Source organism: Theropithecus gelada, chromosome 20 (assembly GCF_003255815.1).
Source record: "Theropithecus gelada isolate Dixy chromosome 20, Tgel_1.0, whole genome shotgun sequence".
In the NCBI taxonomy this organism is placed as follows: Eukaryota; Metazoa; Chordata; class Mammalia; order Primates; family Cercopithecidae; genus Theropithecus; species Theropithecus gelada.
In genome coordinates, this window is record NC_037688.1 from 30,955,466 (window position 1) to 30,974,030 (window position 18,565).

The 18,565-nt window shown below is 37.6% G+C and overlaps 1 protein-coding gene across 1 annotated transcript in view; it reads left to right on the forward strand.

Moving 5' to 3' along the window:
• Nucleotides 1-18,565, forward strand: part of HYDIN (HYDIN, axonemal central pair apparatus protein) — a 421,369-nt gene that overhangs the window by 79,317 nt on the left and 323,487 nt on the right. The window contains exon 9 of the mRNA XM_025370321.1: nt 15,588-15,789. Within this exon, the coding sequence (XP_025226106.1) occupies nt 15,588-15,789 (202 nt within the window). The remainder of the gene's footprint in view (nt 1-15,587; nt 15,790-18,565) is intronic.

Below are 18,565 nucleotides of genomic sequence, written 5' to 3' on the forward strand. Positions count from 1 at the left end.
TTCCATTCAATAATCCCCTCTTCAGTGAAGTCTCTCACCTGCTGAGTTTTAACTTTTTAATTATTATTATTGTTTTTATTTCTGGAAGTTTTATTTGGTTCTTATCAAATCTGACTGCTCTCCTCTCTTTTATTTTTCAAGTTTCCCTTTGATTTCTTAAATATATTAAATGTGGTTATTTATATTCTGTATCTGATAATTCAAAGAAATTAAGTCTACTTATTTAGTTTGCTGTTTATTTTTTCTGCTGGTTTTCAGCCAGAGTGTCTTATGTCTTTTTGTGTTTTATAATTCTTTTCCAACTCTGGGCAGGCCCTGGACTTTATCTGCTATGCTCGGCACATAATGCAATCTTTAAAGCAGAAGTCCAAAGGTTCACCAAAGCCATTAGGGCAAAGGCCAGCCTTGGCACGAGACTATTTCTTGGTATGCTTGTCTTCACATTGATGTCCTTATTGTCCTACGAGGTTAGTGATCAATTTAAAAGTAGTTGTAAACATACTTTCTCAGCCGGCTGCGGTGGCTCACACCTGTAATTCCAACATTTTAAGAGGCTACAGCAGGAGGATTGCTTGAGCCCAGGAGTTTGAGACCAGCCTGGGCAACACAGCCAGACTTTGTCTTTACAAAAATAAACAAAAATTATCTGGGTGTGGTGGTGCATACCTGTAGTCCCAGCTACTTGGGAAGCTGAGGTGGGAGAATCGCTTGAACCAGGGAGGCAGAGGTTGCAGTGAGCCGAGACCAAGCCATTGCACTCCAGCCTGGGTGACAGAGTGAGACTCCATCTCAAAAAAAAAAAGAAATATATATATATTCTTTAAGTCTTTCAGAAATAATTATTGTGAATGTTTTCTCACAGTGAGAAATTAATTTTCTTAATGTCTTTTTATTAGCAGAACAATTTAATTTTGATGAAGTACAGTTTATCCATTTTAATTTTATAGCTAGTATGTTATTTTTTTCTAAGTTTATTTTCTAAATTTATGTGGCTTTATTGAACTACAGTTGAGTTTTGTATATTGAGCTTTTATCTGCAGACTTTGCTAAATGTACTTCTGACTTGTCTGTAGATGATTTTGGGTTTTGTATATACACAGGCAGGTCATCTGCAAATAATAACAGTTGTTATTTTGTTCAATCCTTATGCTCTTCATTTCTTATTCTTATTTTCTTTTTTCTTTTTTTTTTTTTTAATTTATTTATTATTATTATACTTTAAGTTGTAGGGTACATGTGCATAACGTGCAGGTTTGTTACATATGTATACTTGTGCCATGTTGGTCTACTGCACCCATCAACTCGTCATTTACATCAGGTATAAATCCCAATGCAATCCCTCCTCCCTCCCCCCTCCCCATGATAGGCCCCGGTGTGTGATGTTCCCCTTCCTGAGTCCAAGTGATCTCATTGTTCAGTTCCCACCTATGAGTGAGAACATGCGGTGTTTGGTTTTCTGTTCTTGTGATAGTTTGCTAAGAATGATGGTTTCCAGCTGCATCCATGTCCCTACAAAGGACTCAAACTCATCCTTTTTTATGGCTGCATAGTATTCCATGGTGTATATGTGCCACATTTTCTTAATCCAATCTGTCACTGATGGACATTTGGGTTGATTAGTCTTTGCTATTGTGAATAGTGCTACAATAAACATACGTGTGCATGTGTCTTTATAGCAGCATAATTTATAATCCTTTGGGTATATCCCCAGTAATGGGATGGCTGGGTCATATGGTACATCTAGTTCTAGCTCCTTGAGGAATCGCCATACTGTTTTCCATAATGGTTGAACTAGTTTACAATCCCACCAACAGTGTAAAAGTGTTCCTATTTCTCCACATCCTCTCCAGCACCTGTTGTTTCCTGACTTTTGAATGATCGCCATTCTAACTGGTGTGAGATGGTATCTCATTGTGGTTTTGATTTGCATTTCTCTGATGGCCAGTGATGATGAGCATTTTTTCATATGTCTGTTGGCTGTATGAATGTCTTCTTTTGAGAAATGTCTGTTCATATCCTTTGCCCACTTTTTGATGGGGTTGTTTGTTTTTTTCTTGTCAATTTGTTTGAGTTCTTTGTAGGTTCTGGATATTAGCCCTTTGTCAGATGAGTAGATTGCAAAAATTTTCTCCCATTCTGTAGGTTGCCTGTTCACTCTGATGGTAGTTTCTTTTGCTGTGCAGAAGCTCTTTAGTTTAATGAGATCCCATTTGTCAATTTTGGCTTTTGCTGCCGTTGCTTTTGGTGTTTTAGACATGAAGTCTTTGCCCATGCCTATGTCCTGAATGGTACTACCTAGGTTTTCCTCTAGGATTTTTATGGTATTAGGTCTAACATTTAAGTCTCTAATCCATCTTGAATTAATTTTCGTATAAGGAGTAAGGAAAGGATCCAGTTTCAGCTTTCTACTTATGGCTAGCCAATTTTCCCAGCACCATTTATTAAATAGGGAATCCTTTCCCCATTTCTTGTTTTTCTCAGGTTTGTCAAAGATCAGATGGCTGTAGATGTGTGGTATTATTTCTGAGGACTCTGTTCTGTTCCATTGGTCTATATCTCTGTTTTGGTACCAGTACCATGCTGTTTTGGTTACTGTAGCCTTGTAGTATAGTTTGAAGTCAGGTAGCGTGATGCCTCCAGCTTTGTTCTTTTGACTTAGGATTGTCTTGGAGATGCGGGCTCTTTTTTGGTTCCATATGAACTTTAAAGCAGTTTTTTCCAATTCTGTGAAGAAACTCATTGGTAGCTTGATGGGGATGGCATTGAATCTATAAATGACCTTGGGCAGTATGGCCATTTTCACGATATTGATTCTTCCTATCCATGAGCATGGTATGTTCTTCCATTTGTTTGTGTCCTCTTTTATTTCACTGAGCAGTGGTTTGTAGTTCTCCTTGAAGAGGTCCTTTACATCCCTTGTAAGTTGGATTCCTAGGTATTTGATTCTCTTTGAAGCAATTGTGAATGGAAGTTCATTCATGATTTGGCTCTGTGTTTGTCTGTTATTGGTGTATAAGAATGCTTGTGATTTTTGCACATTAATTTTGTATCCTGAGACTTTGCTGAAGTTGCTTATCAGCTTAAGGAGATTTTGGGCTGAGACAATGGGGTTTTCTAAATATACAATCATGTCATCTGCAAACAGGGACAATTTGACTTCTTCTTTTCCTAACTGAATACCCCTGATTTCTTTCTCTTGCCTAATTGCCCTAGCCAGAACTTCCAACACTATGTTGAATAGGAGTGGTGAGAGAGGGCATCCCTGTCTTGTGCCAGTTTTCAAAGGGAATTTTTCCAGTTTTTGCCCATTCAGTATGATATTGGCTGTGGGTTTGTCATAAATAGCTCTTATTATTTTGAGGTACGTTCCATCAATACCGAATTTATTGAGCGTTTTTAGCATGAAGGGCTGTTGAATTTTGTCAAAAGCCTTTTCTGCATCTATTGAGATAATCATGTGGTTCTTGTCTTTGGTTCTGTTTATATGCTGGATTATGTTTATTGATTTGCGAATGTTGAACCAGCCTTGCATCCCAGGGATGAAGCCCACTTGATCATGGTGGATAAGCTTTTTGATGTGTTGTTGAATCCGGTTTGCCAGTATTTTATTGAGGATTTTTGCATCGATGTTCATCAGGGATATTGGTCTAAAATTCTCTTTTTTTGTTGTGTCTCTGCCAGGCTTTGGTATCAGGATGATGTTGGCCTCATAAAATGAGTTAGGGAGGATCCCCTCTTTTTCTATTGATTGGAATAGTTTCAGAAGGAATGGTACCAACTCCTCCTTATACCTCTGGTAGAATTCAGCTGTGAATCCATCTGGTCCTGGACTTTTTTTGGTTGGTAGGCTATTAATTATTGCCTCAATTTCAGAGCCTACTATTGGTCTATTCAGGGATTCAACTTCTTCCTGGTTTAGTCTTGGAAGAGTGTAAGTGTCCAGGAAATTATCCATTTCTTCTAGGTTTTCCAGTTTATTTGCGTAGAGGTGTTTATAGTATTCTCTGATGGTAGTTTGTATTTCTGTGGGGTCGGTGGTGATATCCCCTTTATCATTTTTAATTGCGTCGATTTGATTCTTCTCTCTTTTCTTCTTTATTAGTCTTGCTAGTGGTCTGTCAATTTTGTTGATCTTTTCAAAAAACCAACTCCTGGATTCATTGATTTTTTGGAGGGTTTTTTGTGTCTCTATCTCCTTCAGTTCTGCTCTGATCTTAGTTATTTCTTGCCTTCTGCTAGCTTTGGAATGTGTTTGCTCTTGCTTCTCTAGTTCTTTTAATTGCGGTGTTAGAGTGTCAATTTTTGATCTTTCCTGCTTTCTCTTGTGGGCATTTAGTGCTATAAATTTCCCTCTACACACTGCTTTAAATGTGTCCCAGAGATTCTGGTATGTTGTATCTTTGTTCTCATTGGTTTCAAAGAACATCTTTATTTCTGCCTTCATTTCGTTATGTAACCAGTAGTCATTCAGGAGCAGATTGTTCAGTTTCCATGTAGTTGAGCGGTTTTGATTGAGTTTCTTAGTCCTGAGTTCTAGTTTGATTGCACTGTGGTCTGAGAGACAGTTTGTTATAATTTCTGTTCTTGTACATTTGCTGAGGAGTGCTTTACTTCCAATTATATGGTCAATTTTGGAGTAAGTACGATGTGGTGCTGAGAAGAATGTATATTCTGTTGATTTGGGGTGGAGAGTTCTATAGATGTCTATTAGGTCTGCTTGCTGCAGAGATGAGTTCAATTCCTGGATATCCTTGTTAACTTTCTGTCTCGTTGATCTGTCTAATGTTGACAATGGAGTGTTGAAGTCTCCCATTATTATTGTATGGGAGTCTAAGTCTCTTTGTAAGTCTCTAAGGACTTGCTTTATGAATCTGGGTGCTCCTGTATTGGGTGCATATATATTTAGGATAGTTAGCTCTTCCTGTTGAATTGATCCCTTTACCATTATGTAATGGCCTTCTTTGTCTCTTTTGATCTTTGATGGTTTAAAGTCTGTTTTATCAGAGACTAGGATTGCAACCCCCGCTTTTTTTTGTTCTCCATTTGCTTGGTAAATCTTCCTCCATCCCTTTATTTTGAGCCTATGTATGTCTCTGCGTGTGAGATGGGTCTCCTGAATACAGCAGACTGATGGGTCTTGACTCTTTATCCAGTTTGCCAGTCTGTGTCTTTTCATTGGAGCATTTAGTCCATTTACATTTAAGGTTAAGATTGTTATGTGTGAACTTGATCCTGCCATTATGATATTAACTGGTTATTTTGCTCGTTAGTTGATGCAGTTTCTTCCTAGCCTCGATGGTCTTTACATTTTGGCATGTTTTGGAGATGGCTGGTACCGGTTTTTCCTTTCCATGTTGAGTGCTTCCTTCAGGGTCTCTTGTAAGGCAGGCCTAGTGGTGACAAAATCTCTAAGCATTTGCTTATCTGTAAAGGATTTTATTTCTCCTTCACTTATGAAACTTAGTTTGGCTGGATATAAAATTCTGGGTTTAAAATTCTTTTCTTTAAGAATGTTGAATATTGGCCCCCACTCTCTTCTGGCTTGGAGAGTTTCTGCCGAGAGATCTGCTGTGAGTCTGATGGGCTTCCCTTTGTGGGTAACCCGACCTTTCTCTCTGGCTGCCCTTAAGATTTTTTCCTTCATTTCAACTTTGGTGAATCTGGCAATTATGTGTCTTGGAGTTGCTCTTCTCGAGGAGTATCTTTGTGGCGTTCTCTGTATTTCCTGGATTTGAATGTTGGCCTGCCCTACTAGGTTGGGGAAGTTCTCCTGGATGATATCCTGAAGAGTGTTTTCCAACTTGGTTCCATTTTCCCCCTCACTTTCAGGCACCCCAATCAGACGTAGATTTGGTCTTTTTACATAATCCCATACTTCTTGCAGGCTTTGTTCATTTCTTTTTCTTCTTTTTTCTTTTGGTTTCTCTTCTCGCTTCATTTCATTCATTTGATCCTCAATCGCTGATACTCTTTCTTCCAGTTGATCGAGTCGGTTACTGAAGCTTGTGCATTTGTCACGTATTTCTCGTGTCATGGTTTTCATCTCTTTCATTTCGTTTATGACCTTCTCTGCATTAATTACTCTAGCCGTCAATTCTTCCACTTTTTTTTCAAGATTTTTAGTTTCTTTGCGCTGGGTATGTAATTCCTCCTTTAGCTCTGAGAAATTTGATGGACTGAAGCCTTCTTCTCTCATCTCGTCAAAGTCATTCTCCATCCAGCTTTGATCCGTTGCTGGCGATGAGCTGCGCTCCTTTGCCGGGGGAGATGTGCTCTTATTTTTTGAATTTCCAGCTTTTCTGCCCTGCTTTTTCCCCATCTTTGTGGTTTTATCTGCCTCTGGTCTTTGATGATGGTGATGTACTGATGGGGTTTTGGTGTAGGTGTCCTTCCTGTTTGATAGTTTTCCTTCTAACAGTCAGGACCCTCAGCTGTAGGTCTGTTGGAGATTGCTTGAGGTCCACTCCAGACCCTGTTTGCCTGGGTATCAGCAGCAGAGGCTGCAGAAGATAGAATATTTCTGAACAGCGAGTGTACCTGTCTGATTCTTGCTTTGGAAGCTTCCTCTCAGGGGTGTACTCCACCCTGTGAGGTGTGGGGTGTCAGACTGCCCCTAGTGGGGGATGTCTCCCAGTTAGGCTACTCAGGGGTCAGGGACCCACTTGAGCAGGCAGTCTGTCCCTTCTCAGATCTCAACCTCCGTGTTGGGAGATCCACTGCTCTCTTCAAAGCTGTCAGACAGAGTCGTTTGCGTCTGCAGAGCTTTCTGCTGCTTTGTTGTTGTTGTTGTTGTTGTTGTGTAGCTGTGCCCTGTCCCCAGAGGTGGAGTCTACAGAGACAGGCAGGTTTCCTTGAGCTGCTGTGAGCTCCACCCAGTTGGAGCTTCCCAGCAGCTTTGTTTACCTACTTAAGCCTCAGCAATGGCGGGCGCCCCTCCCCCAGCCTCGCTGCTGCCTTGCGGGTAGATCACAGACTGCTGTGCTAGCAATGAGGGAGGCTCCGTGGGCGTGGGACCCTCCCGGCCAGGTGTGGGATATGATCTCCTGGTGTGCCTGTTTGCTTAAAGCGCAATATTGGGGTGGGAGTTAGCCGATTTTCCAGGTGTTGTGTGTCTCAGTTCCCCTGGCTAGGAAAAGGGATTCCCTTCCCCCTTGCGCTTCCCAGGTGAGGCGATGCCTCGCCCTGCTTCAGCTCTCGCTGGTCGGGCTGCAGCAGCTGACCAGCACCGATCGTCCGGCACTCCCCAGTGAGATGAACCCGGTACCTCAGTTGAAAATGCAGAAATCACCGGTCTTCTGTGTCGCTGGCGCTGGGAGTTGGAGACTGGAGCTGTTCCTATTCGGCCATCTTGCTCCCCATTTCTTATTCTTTCTTCCACAGGCTAGACATTTAGTATGCTGTGCATTGGAAGTAATGATAGCAAATATCTTTCTCTTGTTCTCAGTCTCAGAAGAGAAGTGCTCGGTATTTCATCATTTAGTATGATGTTTGCTATAGGTTTTTAGTGGGTACTCTATCAGGTTAAAAAAATTTCCTTCTACCTCTAGGTTTGTAAGACTTTTAATCTTGAATGGATGTTTAATTTTATCAAATACTCTGCATTTGTTGACAAGATTGTACATTATTTCACCTTTATCCTTCTAATGCGATGATTGATTTTGAAATGCTAAATTCCTGCTGTGTTCTGGGATAAACTCAAGTTTTGTATATTGTCATTTTAATAAATCATTGGATTATATTTGCTAATATTTTGTTCAAGAATTTGGTATCCAAATTCATGAGAAAGATTGGCCTATTATTTTCTGTTTGTGTAATGTCGTTGTCAGAACAAAACAAATTGGTCTCATAAAACAAGTTGGGAATTGTTCTCTCTTTTTGATTCTTTAGAGAAATTGTTTTAAAGATTCATGTTATTTCTTCCTTAAATAATTGAAAATTTTATTCTTCAAGCCATTTGTTTAACCTCACTTTTTAAAATGGGGGCAGCTCTTTAATGATTGGTTCTGTTAAACTTTTTCAATAAACTTTTCCATTTGATCTAAAATCTTAAAATTTTGGCATAAAGTTGTTCAGAACCCGTCCTAATCATTGTTTGCTATAGGATCCTTGGTGATATCTCCTCTTTTCTTATTGGTAATTTGTATCCTCCTCTTTTTTTTTCTTAATCTATATTGTTAGGGCTTTATCAGTTTTTTTAGTTTATTCAAAGAACCAACTCTTTATTGTTCACTTCTCAATTTCATTGATTTCTCCTCCTCATTTTTTCAGTCCTTCTACTTTCTTTAGGTTTGATTTGTTATGATTTTTCTAGATCTTAACAGGGATGCTCAGAGTATTGATATTCAACCTTCTTTTATAATACATGCATTTAAGACAAGACATTTTCCTCTAAAATTGACTCAATCTTCAGCCCATATGTTTTTACATATTTTGTTTTTAACACTTGATTGAAAATATTTTAGAATTTACATTTTTATTTCTTTTTTGATCCATGGGCTATTTAGCAATGCGTTGATTGATATTCAAACATTAGGGAATTTTCTAGGTCTCTTTTTGTTGTTGATTTCTTGTTTAATTCTACCAGTGACAGAAAGCAAGTTCTATACGATTTCAGGCCTTGAAATTAGTTGAGACTTACATTACGACCCAAAATGTGTTCCATATTGGTAAATATTCCCTGTACACTTGAAGAGGGTTCACCTTCCATAAATATCAATTCTGCCAAATTTGTTAATAATGATGCCGTTCAGTCTATATCTTTACTAATCATTTGTCTCCTTGTTTTATCAGTTATTGGAAGATGTCATTAAAATCCACAACTACAATTTAGGTGTTCCTGTTTTTTGGTGCTAACAATTTTCATTTTATATATTTTGAGGTCATGATACTTGATGTAGGATTATTATAACTTCCTGTTGAATTAACCATTTTATCATTGTAAAATGTCTCAATCTTTAGTAAGATTTATAACACTAAAGTCTACTTGATCTGATATTTATACAACATAGAAGTTTTTTTTTGATTAGTGTGGACATAGCACAATCTGTTCATCCTTTCACTTTCAACTTTCCTCACGTTTAAAGTAGGACATTTGAAAGCATCACCAATGAGGCTGATTATTAAATCCGGTCTGAAAATATTTGTCTTTTAATTGCACTATTCAGTCATTTTATGTTAAATGCAATTACAGATATATTTGAACCTTCTGTTTGACTATTAAGTAATTATTCCCATTATGGTAAAATTATTAGCTGAATTTCAGCCAAAACCATTGTGTTATTGGTACTGATAGTGGATGAAACTGAAGAAACTTATGCCTGCTAATAAATATGGTAGTGATACATTTTTCTTTCTGTCTGGATCTCCATATCTTTGTTGATTTTGCTTACATCTTATATCTTATATCCTTGTTGATTTTGCTTATGTTAGTTGCTGAAACTAAGTATCAGAATAAATGTGGCCTTAGAATTACATTTGGGTCACTGTATCACAAGATTTTAAATCAGGAGTTTGGAAAAGAATGAAGCCTAGTCAACCCTTTTACTCTTATTAAAATAATTAATTGTTGGTAAACATAGTGAATACATTATCTTTAAAATGATTGTTTATTTCATCTTTATCTCATTCTTTCAAACATTTGGGGGTATTTTAAATACATTTGACACATGAGCAATCTAGCATATGGGTATAATTTATAAATAAACAACTCTGCATATGTTGGGATGTAATTTCAAAAAATGCTATTTGGTTGGGTTTTGAGTTCAGCTGATTTAGAGTGCTTATAGATCAATAGAATCAGTGCTTATAGATCAGTAGAATCAAAACTTGAGTGACGACTTCAGTGATAACCTCATCCAACCCTTAGATTTTACAGATAAACTGAAGCCCTAAGAAATTAAGTGGCTCACCCAAGGTCACAGAACTAATCAGAAGGCCAAATAGAAGCCCAGTCAGAAGCGGGACTCAGCTCTTAACTCCTGGGCAGTGTTCTTTCTTCCATATGACTATATGTGCATTTTTGCTCTCTTGATCTGCTGCCTTTGAAATGCAGCTGCATTTTCCCAGCCTCCCTGGATCTCAATTTTACTTTTATATAAGTATTTAGAATGACACCTATGCTTACATATATACTGCTGTGCTAAAGGAAAGATAGGATGAACCACAAGAAATATTTGTGTATTAAAATTTAATCATTCAGCTGGGCGTGGTGGCTCATGCCTGTAATCGGGAGGCCGAGGCAGGCGGATCACAAGGTCAGAAGATTAAGACCATCTTGGCCAACATGGTGAAACCCTTGTATTTTTAGTCTGTACTAAAAATACAAAAATTAGCTGGGTGTGATGGCACGTGCCTGTAATCCCAGCTACTTGGGAGGCTGAGGCAGGAGAATAGCTTGAACCAGGGAGTTGGAGGTTGCAGTGAGGCAAGATCGTGCCACTACACTCCAGCCTGGTGACAGAGCTAGACTCCGTCTCAAAAAAAAAAAAAAAAAAAATTAACCATTCATAGAATAGTTGGTTTCTACCCCCTGAGGTTCTGATGTCACCTTTGGTGAATGAATAAAGTCATACTCTGAAGATTGCAGAGGTAAACTGTCTTACAGAATTTTTCCTTACATGAAATGGACTGCTGCTAAGAATATGCTTTCAATCTTTATTGTGGGTTATTAGTGACCAGAATCCATAACCTTCCATTAGTGAAAAATGCTAATAACTGCCTAAACACAATTAATCATGAAGCTTTTCCAAGCAGCCACGATCATTGGCTTTTCATTTCATCAAATAAGCATCTGATTGAACTTTCTGCAGCTGTTTGAAATATGAATTTATTGGGGGAAGGAAATTTAACATGGGCTCTTGATGAGTCTTTTCCTTGTAATTCCTAAAACAATGTTCCAGAAGAAGCAGCATTGACACTCCTCAGCAGGAAGTACTCAATCACGTTCCTAACAGTGGCATTTGTTCCTTCCATTTCTGGCCCTCCACTGGATATATTCTTGATTAAATGAAGCTAGGAGATTTCTTTGCTTTTTCTGACAACCAGAGTTTGAACCAGTGCTTGAGCAATTAAGGAGGTTCAGTATAAAGTTTTAGCAGTATCTAATATTTTACCCATTAATGTTTTCCTGAACCAGAATTCTCCCCTCCTTTCTCTTTTCCTCTTTCTCCCTGTGTGTGCCTGCGTATAGTAAAATCAAGTTTGTTTAAGCAGCTGATTTTACCTGAGAAATGATTTAGTTATCTTTTTAATTATAGAATTGAGAAAGAACTGATGCAAGGTGATACCTTTTATAAACTCATCCCTCCAGAAGAGATTAAAAATACAATTACCCAAGGTTACATTGATAACAAAACCAAGCCAAAACCAAATCCAAAACCAAACAAATAAGTGGAAGTATCATTTGACTCTGAAGAGACAAACAAATGGTTAATTGTTTAAGTTTTGCACTTTTCAACTAGTCTTGAGAAACTAAATATAATCACAGGGTTCAAGGAGATACTGCTATTCAGACCAGCAGTTCAAAAAAGACATTTGAACAAAATTTAAAAAAAGAAAAAGAAAAAAGACATTTTTAAGGAAACTTTGGTTACTAGAATGAGTACCAGAAATAGTAGTGTAGGGGGTTTCTTCTTCACTGCCTGGTGAGGTTGCTCTTCTCACCTTAGAAGTGACATTAACCATTGGCATACTCAGGAAATAGAGATGATGCATGTATTCAGCATTTTTAAAAGTGTTATGTCTCTTACTGAAGAGGAGATACTTTAGGAGTCAGAAGTTGGCAAGTAACCTTTTTCCCCAAAGGTGTGATGATGTGTTATTATTAAATATACACACAGTCATAATATTAGTGCTTCACACGGCCGCTTTATAGTAATTTACGTATTTTACTCTAGTAAACTTTCTAAAACTATAAAGAATTTTTCTTTTTTTCCTCATAAAAGCCAGTAGAGGCATACCAAAATATAATATAGTCAGTAATTGAGTGTGATGTTGCTACTTTGCAGTTAAAACTGCTAAATAATGTCTATCTGAATCTATTAATATCTGTGCAAACTTACCCACATCAACTTTGTTTCAATGGTGGGATTATTGTTAATTATAAATGTGTGCTGTTATAACTAGAAAATCCAGCCAAACATAGGTAATGTAAAAGAAGCAAATGTTTTAACATGGCTTTAGAAGCAATGGAAACATTACTTGACCTTGTTTTCTTTGTTTCTTATTCCATAGCTTAGGATAGGGAGTAGCAGAAGTTAAGACACTCAGATTGTCAGGGATTTAAATGTTTAGGGAAGTGAGATAAGGTTTCCATAAGTTCATAGCAAGTGAAGATTTGCAAATTACCAGGTGTTAGTATTTAAAGGGACATTTCTTTAACTCCCTTCATTTTAGTGACAAGTAAACTGAAGCCCAGAGACGTTAAATGACTTTACAGCTCACTAAAGCTGGAATTTGAACCCAGGTCTTCGGGACCCCCTGAGACCAGTACACTTTCTGCATCTCACACTGCCTTCTGTGCAGATTGAGAATACCGATTTTGGCATTACCACCGACAATCAGCAATGTGTATCTACATGTTTAAATCTTTAGAACAACATTGAATGAAAAAAGCAAGTTGGAGAATTGTATGTACAGTATGATACCATTTATTGTTACATAAGTGTTACTTAAGTTTCCCGAACAAAGAGCACTTTCAAAGAGTTTGGTTCAGCAATGCCCTACCATAGTGAATTTGACCCTGTTGTGACCAAGTAATGAAAAACTTTCCATCAACTTGTTAGTTCCCTGGAAAATCTGTGGTTCCACTCATATATTTAATTTAGTGTCCTCGGTTGTCTGAGAGTACTGAAACCACAGTATGCAGTATATGTGTATATAACTATATACACAGTATGAAGTATATGTGTATATAGTTAGCTTCACATTCATTTTTGTAAAATTAGTTTTGTTCATATTTGTTTTTACATGATTGATGGTAGCAAAACTAGCAAGAGATAAATGAGACCTTCCACAAATATATCTGTACTGGGATGTAATAAAAGATTGTTCCTAAACCCATCTATGATGACTGCAGCATGCAACTCCAGAAACCAAAAAGGTACCAGTGCGGGAACAGGTCCTCCAAGGACACAAAAAATGCTAATGTTGAGGAACAGCTTCCCCATCCATTCCTGGAGACATGACACCACTTCCATCCTGTCAATCTTCAAAGTAGCTAAGGGTTGGGGAGCCTTTTTAAGATGGTCTCTATAAAAGTAAGTATTATAAAAACCAAGTACTTCAACAGCTTTGGAGATAAGAGAAGAGTTATTGCTTCCTTCACTTTGTGGAGCTGATGAGTTTTGGAAGATAGTGGTGAAAAAAATCAATATTAGATGGTTCTTGAAAAAAATAATAACTTTTGCTATATTTCTAGGAAGGAAGACTTTTGCAGTGAGCAGCTCAAATTAATGACATCAGTCTCTCTGACCCCTAGGTTGCGTGAAATAAGCCCTTGGATCTTTTATTCCCTTTGATTAATTTTTTAAACAATTACATATTTCAGATACAAAAGCACAGAGAATAATATAATCAACACCTGTTATATTTAACACATCTCAACCTTTTGCCATACACATTTCTTTCTAGAGGTTTTATTTATTTATTTTTGGATAACCAAACTGATTACAGACCTGAAGCCACTTTGTTACCCTTTTCTGATCTAATTCTCCTATCTTGCTCCTCAGAGGAGCTTTACTGGGTGCATTTTAATGCTATTGCTACATACTTATCCATAAACAATATATAATATTGTCTTGAGCAGTTTTAAAGTTCACATAAATGGTATCATACTGTACATACAATTCTCCAACTTGCTTTTTTCATTCAATGTTGTTTTAAATATTTAAACAAGTAGATACACATTGCTCTAATTCATTTCAATGAATGTGCCACATTCCAGTATGTGAAAATTGAAGATGTAACTTCTTTGCTATTACAAACAGTGCTGCATTGAGCAGCTTTGTATAGTGTCTTCTTGGGCAGCTGTGTGAGATTTTCCTTTAGGATAAATACCTACAAGTGCAATTGCTGGGGTATAGGGCAAAATTATCCCAAGCTTTACGGGATACTAGATTGGCTTGTCAAGTTGTTATGGCAATTTATACTTTCATCAGAAGTATACAAAAATTCTTTTTCCACATTCTTGTCAATATGTTGCTAAAAGGATATCATAAAACATCCATAATTAAGAATATTCCAACTAAAGTAACAATGAGTTTTCACTTATCAGATTGTTACATTTCACTCAAAGAAAGTTTAAAAGTTGACAAGAGTGCATACCTTTTTTTGGAAAGGAGTACACAAAAATATTGACAGTTCTTACCTCTAAAAATCAGACCTGGAGTTAGGTGAAGGCGAGAAATATATTTTTTAGTTTTGTTGTATTTGCTTTTATAGTACTTGAAATTTCAACTCTCTATATGTTTTTTAAATAAAAATTTTAAAGTCAAATGCCTAGATGCTTACTACTTCTTTCTTTGGGGAAAGTTTTTTCTGCATCCAAATTTATTGAGCCTAAAGAACATTTAAAATGTATAAAGAGTTGTTGATTTCCTGAATGACTGGTTCATACAATAGTGAATGCAGCAGAAATGTTTGCTAAAAAATAAGATGCAAATAATGATGCTTTAAAACTTTAGCAACATAAGTCAACAAAACATTCATGGTATTACAATATTTATTTTTTCTATATGATGTCAGAGTAATGTACCTGCTGTGACATTGCAGAGATCAAATCAAATATAGTTTGTAGGTTTGTGTCTTCTCGAAAGCTCACTTATGTACTTAGAATCAAGGTAATTGGTGCATCCTGAATAAAGTCAGGGGTTTAAATTGCTATACTGAATAAAGATATTCCTAATATTTAAAAATATTTAATTTTAAATACAATTTTTGTCTATTTTTGTTTTCTTTTTATGTAGCCACTATCCAGACATGTCAGGGGTGTGTGTGTGTGTGTGTGTGTGTGTGTGTGTGTGTGTGTGTGTGTGTGTGTGTCTTTTGTTTTGTTTTAATTGCTGTTTAGGGATGTGGTTTCTTTTAAATAGTCAGTTTTCTATTTTTAAAGTTACTGAATTTTCCCTTCTGATCTGTGTTCTCAAATGGACTTAAATTCTCTCATGTTGAGCAGCTCTTCTTAAGTATACTTGGCACAAGCATTTTAAGAATGACAAATCAAGCTCATGCATGAGCTAAAGATGAGGCATAGAGTAAAATTCTATAACTCGATTGTCCTCCTGGTCAGGCTGTAGGATTGAAAGCTATTTACAAAGAAGAAAAAGTTTTGGAGTGCCCACAACAACAATGCATATTTTATATATTCATTGCAATGACCAGGCAAGATAGCTTGATTTTTCTCTAACTGCACCAAGCATAGTATTTGTTTTCTGATCGTATCTCATCTCTGGACTGATGGGGGTACAGTGGAAAGAATGAAATCTTGATGCTTATACTATTTTGCCTAACTTCATCTTGAAAAAAAGATAGCCTAGGCATGTCATTTTAGAATAAATCTTGAAGTGTGTTTGTACTTTGTTAATTCGTAGGTGAAAAAGTGTTTGTATCTCTCTATGGAGCTGCCATAGACATGAATATAAGGCTGGATAAGAATTCCTTGACCATCGAGAAAACCTACATATCTCTGGCCAATCAGCGAACTATAACCATTCACAACCGCAGTAATATCATTGCCCATTTCCTGTGGAAGGTATTTGCTACCCAGCAAGAAGAGGACAGAGAAAAGTATAGGTCTGTAAAAAAATCACCTATATGCAGTAATTTGAAGGGGGGGGTGAATGTAAAAGTAAGTTATTATGAAAAATCAGTGAATTTTGTGCTAATTTTTAGCCAACTCAACCAATGTCACATTTTTCTAACTTGGTTCTGGTGTAAGATCCTCTTTTGAAGCTGCTCATCTGAACAACCTGAGCTGAGCTATGTGGAACAGAATGTCCATCCTGAGTTAATGTAACCTGGTTATAGTTTAGAAGTAATGGAATGCCTAGATTTTGAAGACCAAACCTATCATTCTTCACTATTCTTTCAAAACAAGTCTCCCTGTCTCTATTAAATACTTTTCATAACCCTAACCAGGTTGATCAGCTTTTTCTTTTTCTTTTTTTTTTTTTTTTTTTTGAGACGGAGCCTCGCACTGTCGCCCAGGCTGGTGTGCAGTAGTGCGATCTCAGCTCACTACAACCTCTGCCTCCTAGGTTCAAGCAATTCTCCTGCCTTAGCCTCCTGAGTAGCTAGGATTATAGGCTCCTACCATCACGCCCGGCTAATTTTTTGTATTTTTAGTAGGGACACGGGGTTTCAATATGTTGGCCAGGCTGGTCTCAAGGTCCTTGACCTCATGATCGCCTGCCTTGGCCTCCCAAAGTGTTGGGATTACAAGTGTGAGCCACCGCGCCCGGCCAGGTTGATCAGCTTTCATAAAGAGTTCCTAAAAATAATCTATTTTGGATTGGCATCAATGCGGAATTTTTTTCAGTGAAAAGATACTTCTAGAAAATATGAAGATTGAGGAAAAAGAAGGGCTTAGATATAATGGCTTTTATATTCTTGGTTTTAGTAGCATTGCTCAGTCCCTGCAAACTATATAATTTAATAATGATTTCTTATTGGTATCTTTAATATTATTATGCTTTTTAAAATGGCACTTCAGGCAGTGGAGAAAATTAATAAAATGTAAAACCAAACTGTTGTAGCTAATCTCATCACTGTTAAATTTTGAAGATTTCTTTTTACTGAATCCATGCCTGCCTCTTTTAAGCTCCATTTTCGTTTTTATCTCCTTCCAGCCTCCCTGAATTAACACTTTTGCTGCTTTCATTGGAATTTATTTCAGCCTTTTTTATTTGCCTTTCCATTTTCATTAAAGATTAGCCCTGGGAAGCTTCAAAGCTTTGTTTAAAACCAAGTTCATATGTGATAAAAATAAAAGTCTTAGGTCCCTGGAAACCAGGAAGAACTCCCCCCAGTGTGCAGTCCCTAATTGAATCGGAAGCCGCGACAATGACAGGACACAGTGGACCAGAAGCTTTGTCATTCAGACAATGAGCTTTAATCACTGAATCACTACTGTGCCATTTTTTTAAAAATGAGGAAAGAAAAACCACTTATGCCTAAAATCTTCCTCTGGCCTTATGGCATAGAAATATCTGTGGTTTTAAAAGGCACAAGGAAAAGGATCTGCTACTGCTTCCTTTGCCCTGCCTGGTTCCCTGGCTCACATGTGCTCACCAGCGATCAAAATGGCCCAACATGCTTGAAGGGAAAGTGGGAAAGGAGATCAAGTAAAGAAAGTCAAACAGCAAAGTAGTGTTTCAGTATCATTCTTGTCCTATGGGCATAAGCCTTTGTGGAGAGTGAGTACACATTGTAAGAAGGAAAGCCAGCTTTAATTTCAGCTGTGTCTGTGTGTTTGGCTATATGGATAGTATGTGATCGATGCCATGCTAATACCAAAAAGTATGTAAGGTTAATTTCAGCACTTAAACTCTAGAAAAATTAAAACCAATGGTTATCAGAGATGCTTAACTATAGGGAATATAATTCAGCCCCAGTGGATGGACATTGATTTTCATTTTTTTCCCACTTCACCTGACACATCCCTCTCTCTTTGATATCGTCTTTTATTCTTCCCTTTCTCTTGCATCATTTTCTTTTACTATCTCCCTTGCTCTTTCTATTATTTCTTCTGGCAACTTCTTTGTAACAAGGGGAAAAATATAGGATAGCATTTTTATAACCATGATTGGAAGCCTTTATCATCTAGAATCATGACCGTCTTTTAACCAATAGACTTGAAAAGCAGCTTCACATAAATAAGAATATCACCACTTTCACTCTGGGTGACACACAGGCCCAGAACTCCTGTTTCTCCAAACTGTATTGCTTTATCTCTATAAAGAGTCTACGATGTGCTGCCCCTTCTCTTCCTCCCACCTCTCTCCTGAGTGCCAGGAGCTCGGCCAAGAGGGAAAAAGGATACCAGTCATGCTGATCTCTTGTCGCACCAGGGTGGCACTTCTTGCTCTTCTCTCTATTGTTCCTCGATACAGCCCCAAGCATAATAATAAGAAAGCAAACAACTTTCCTATTATAAGCCATGAATTCTTGTCCTTGAGGTAACTGTGATAAAATGCCCAACCTCTTGGAAAGGAAGGCAAGTACAGACAAGTTTGCCCTTTACTAAACATTAAACTCCTGTCTTCTGGACAGGGCAGTGGTGCTCTTGCTGTGAGTGTAGGCCCCTCCTCCTCCATGTCACAAATTCTCAGACTGTGTCCCAGGCCACACATCAGGGGTCAATAAAGCAGAGTGTTCTTTGGTAACTTGCTTATGGGCAGAGGTCCGCCCATCCCTGAAAAGCAGCAGCGAGATCTTTAGCGAATGGGGTGAATCCTCTCTTGAGCACCCCAGCAAGGCCTACAGAGCTGAATCAGACGTTACCCTCTTGATGTCTGACTCTCTTGCTCATGATGGGGCGCACCTTCTTCCTTTGTTCCCCCTCCTTTAG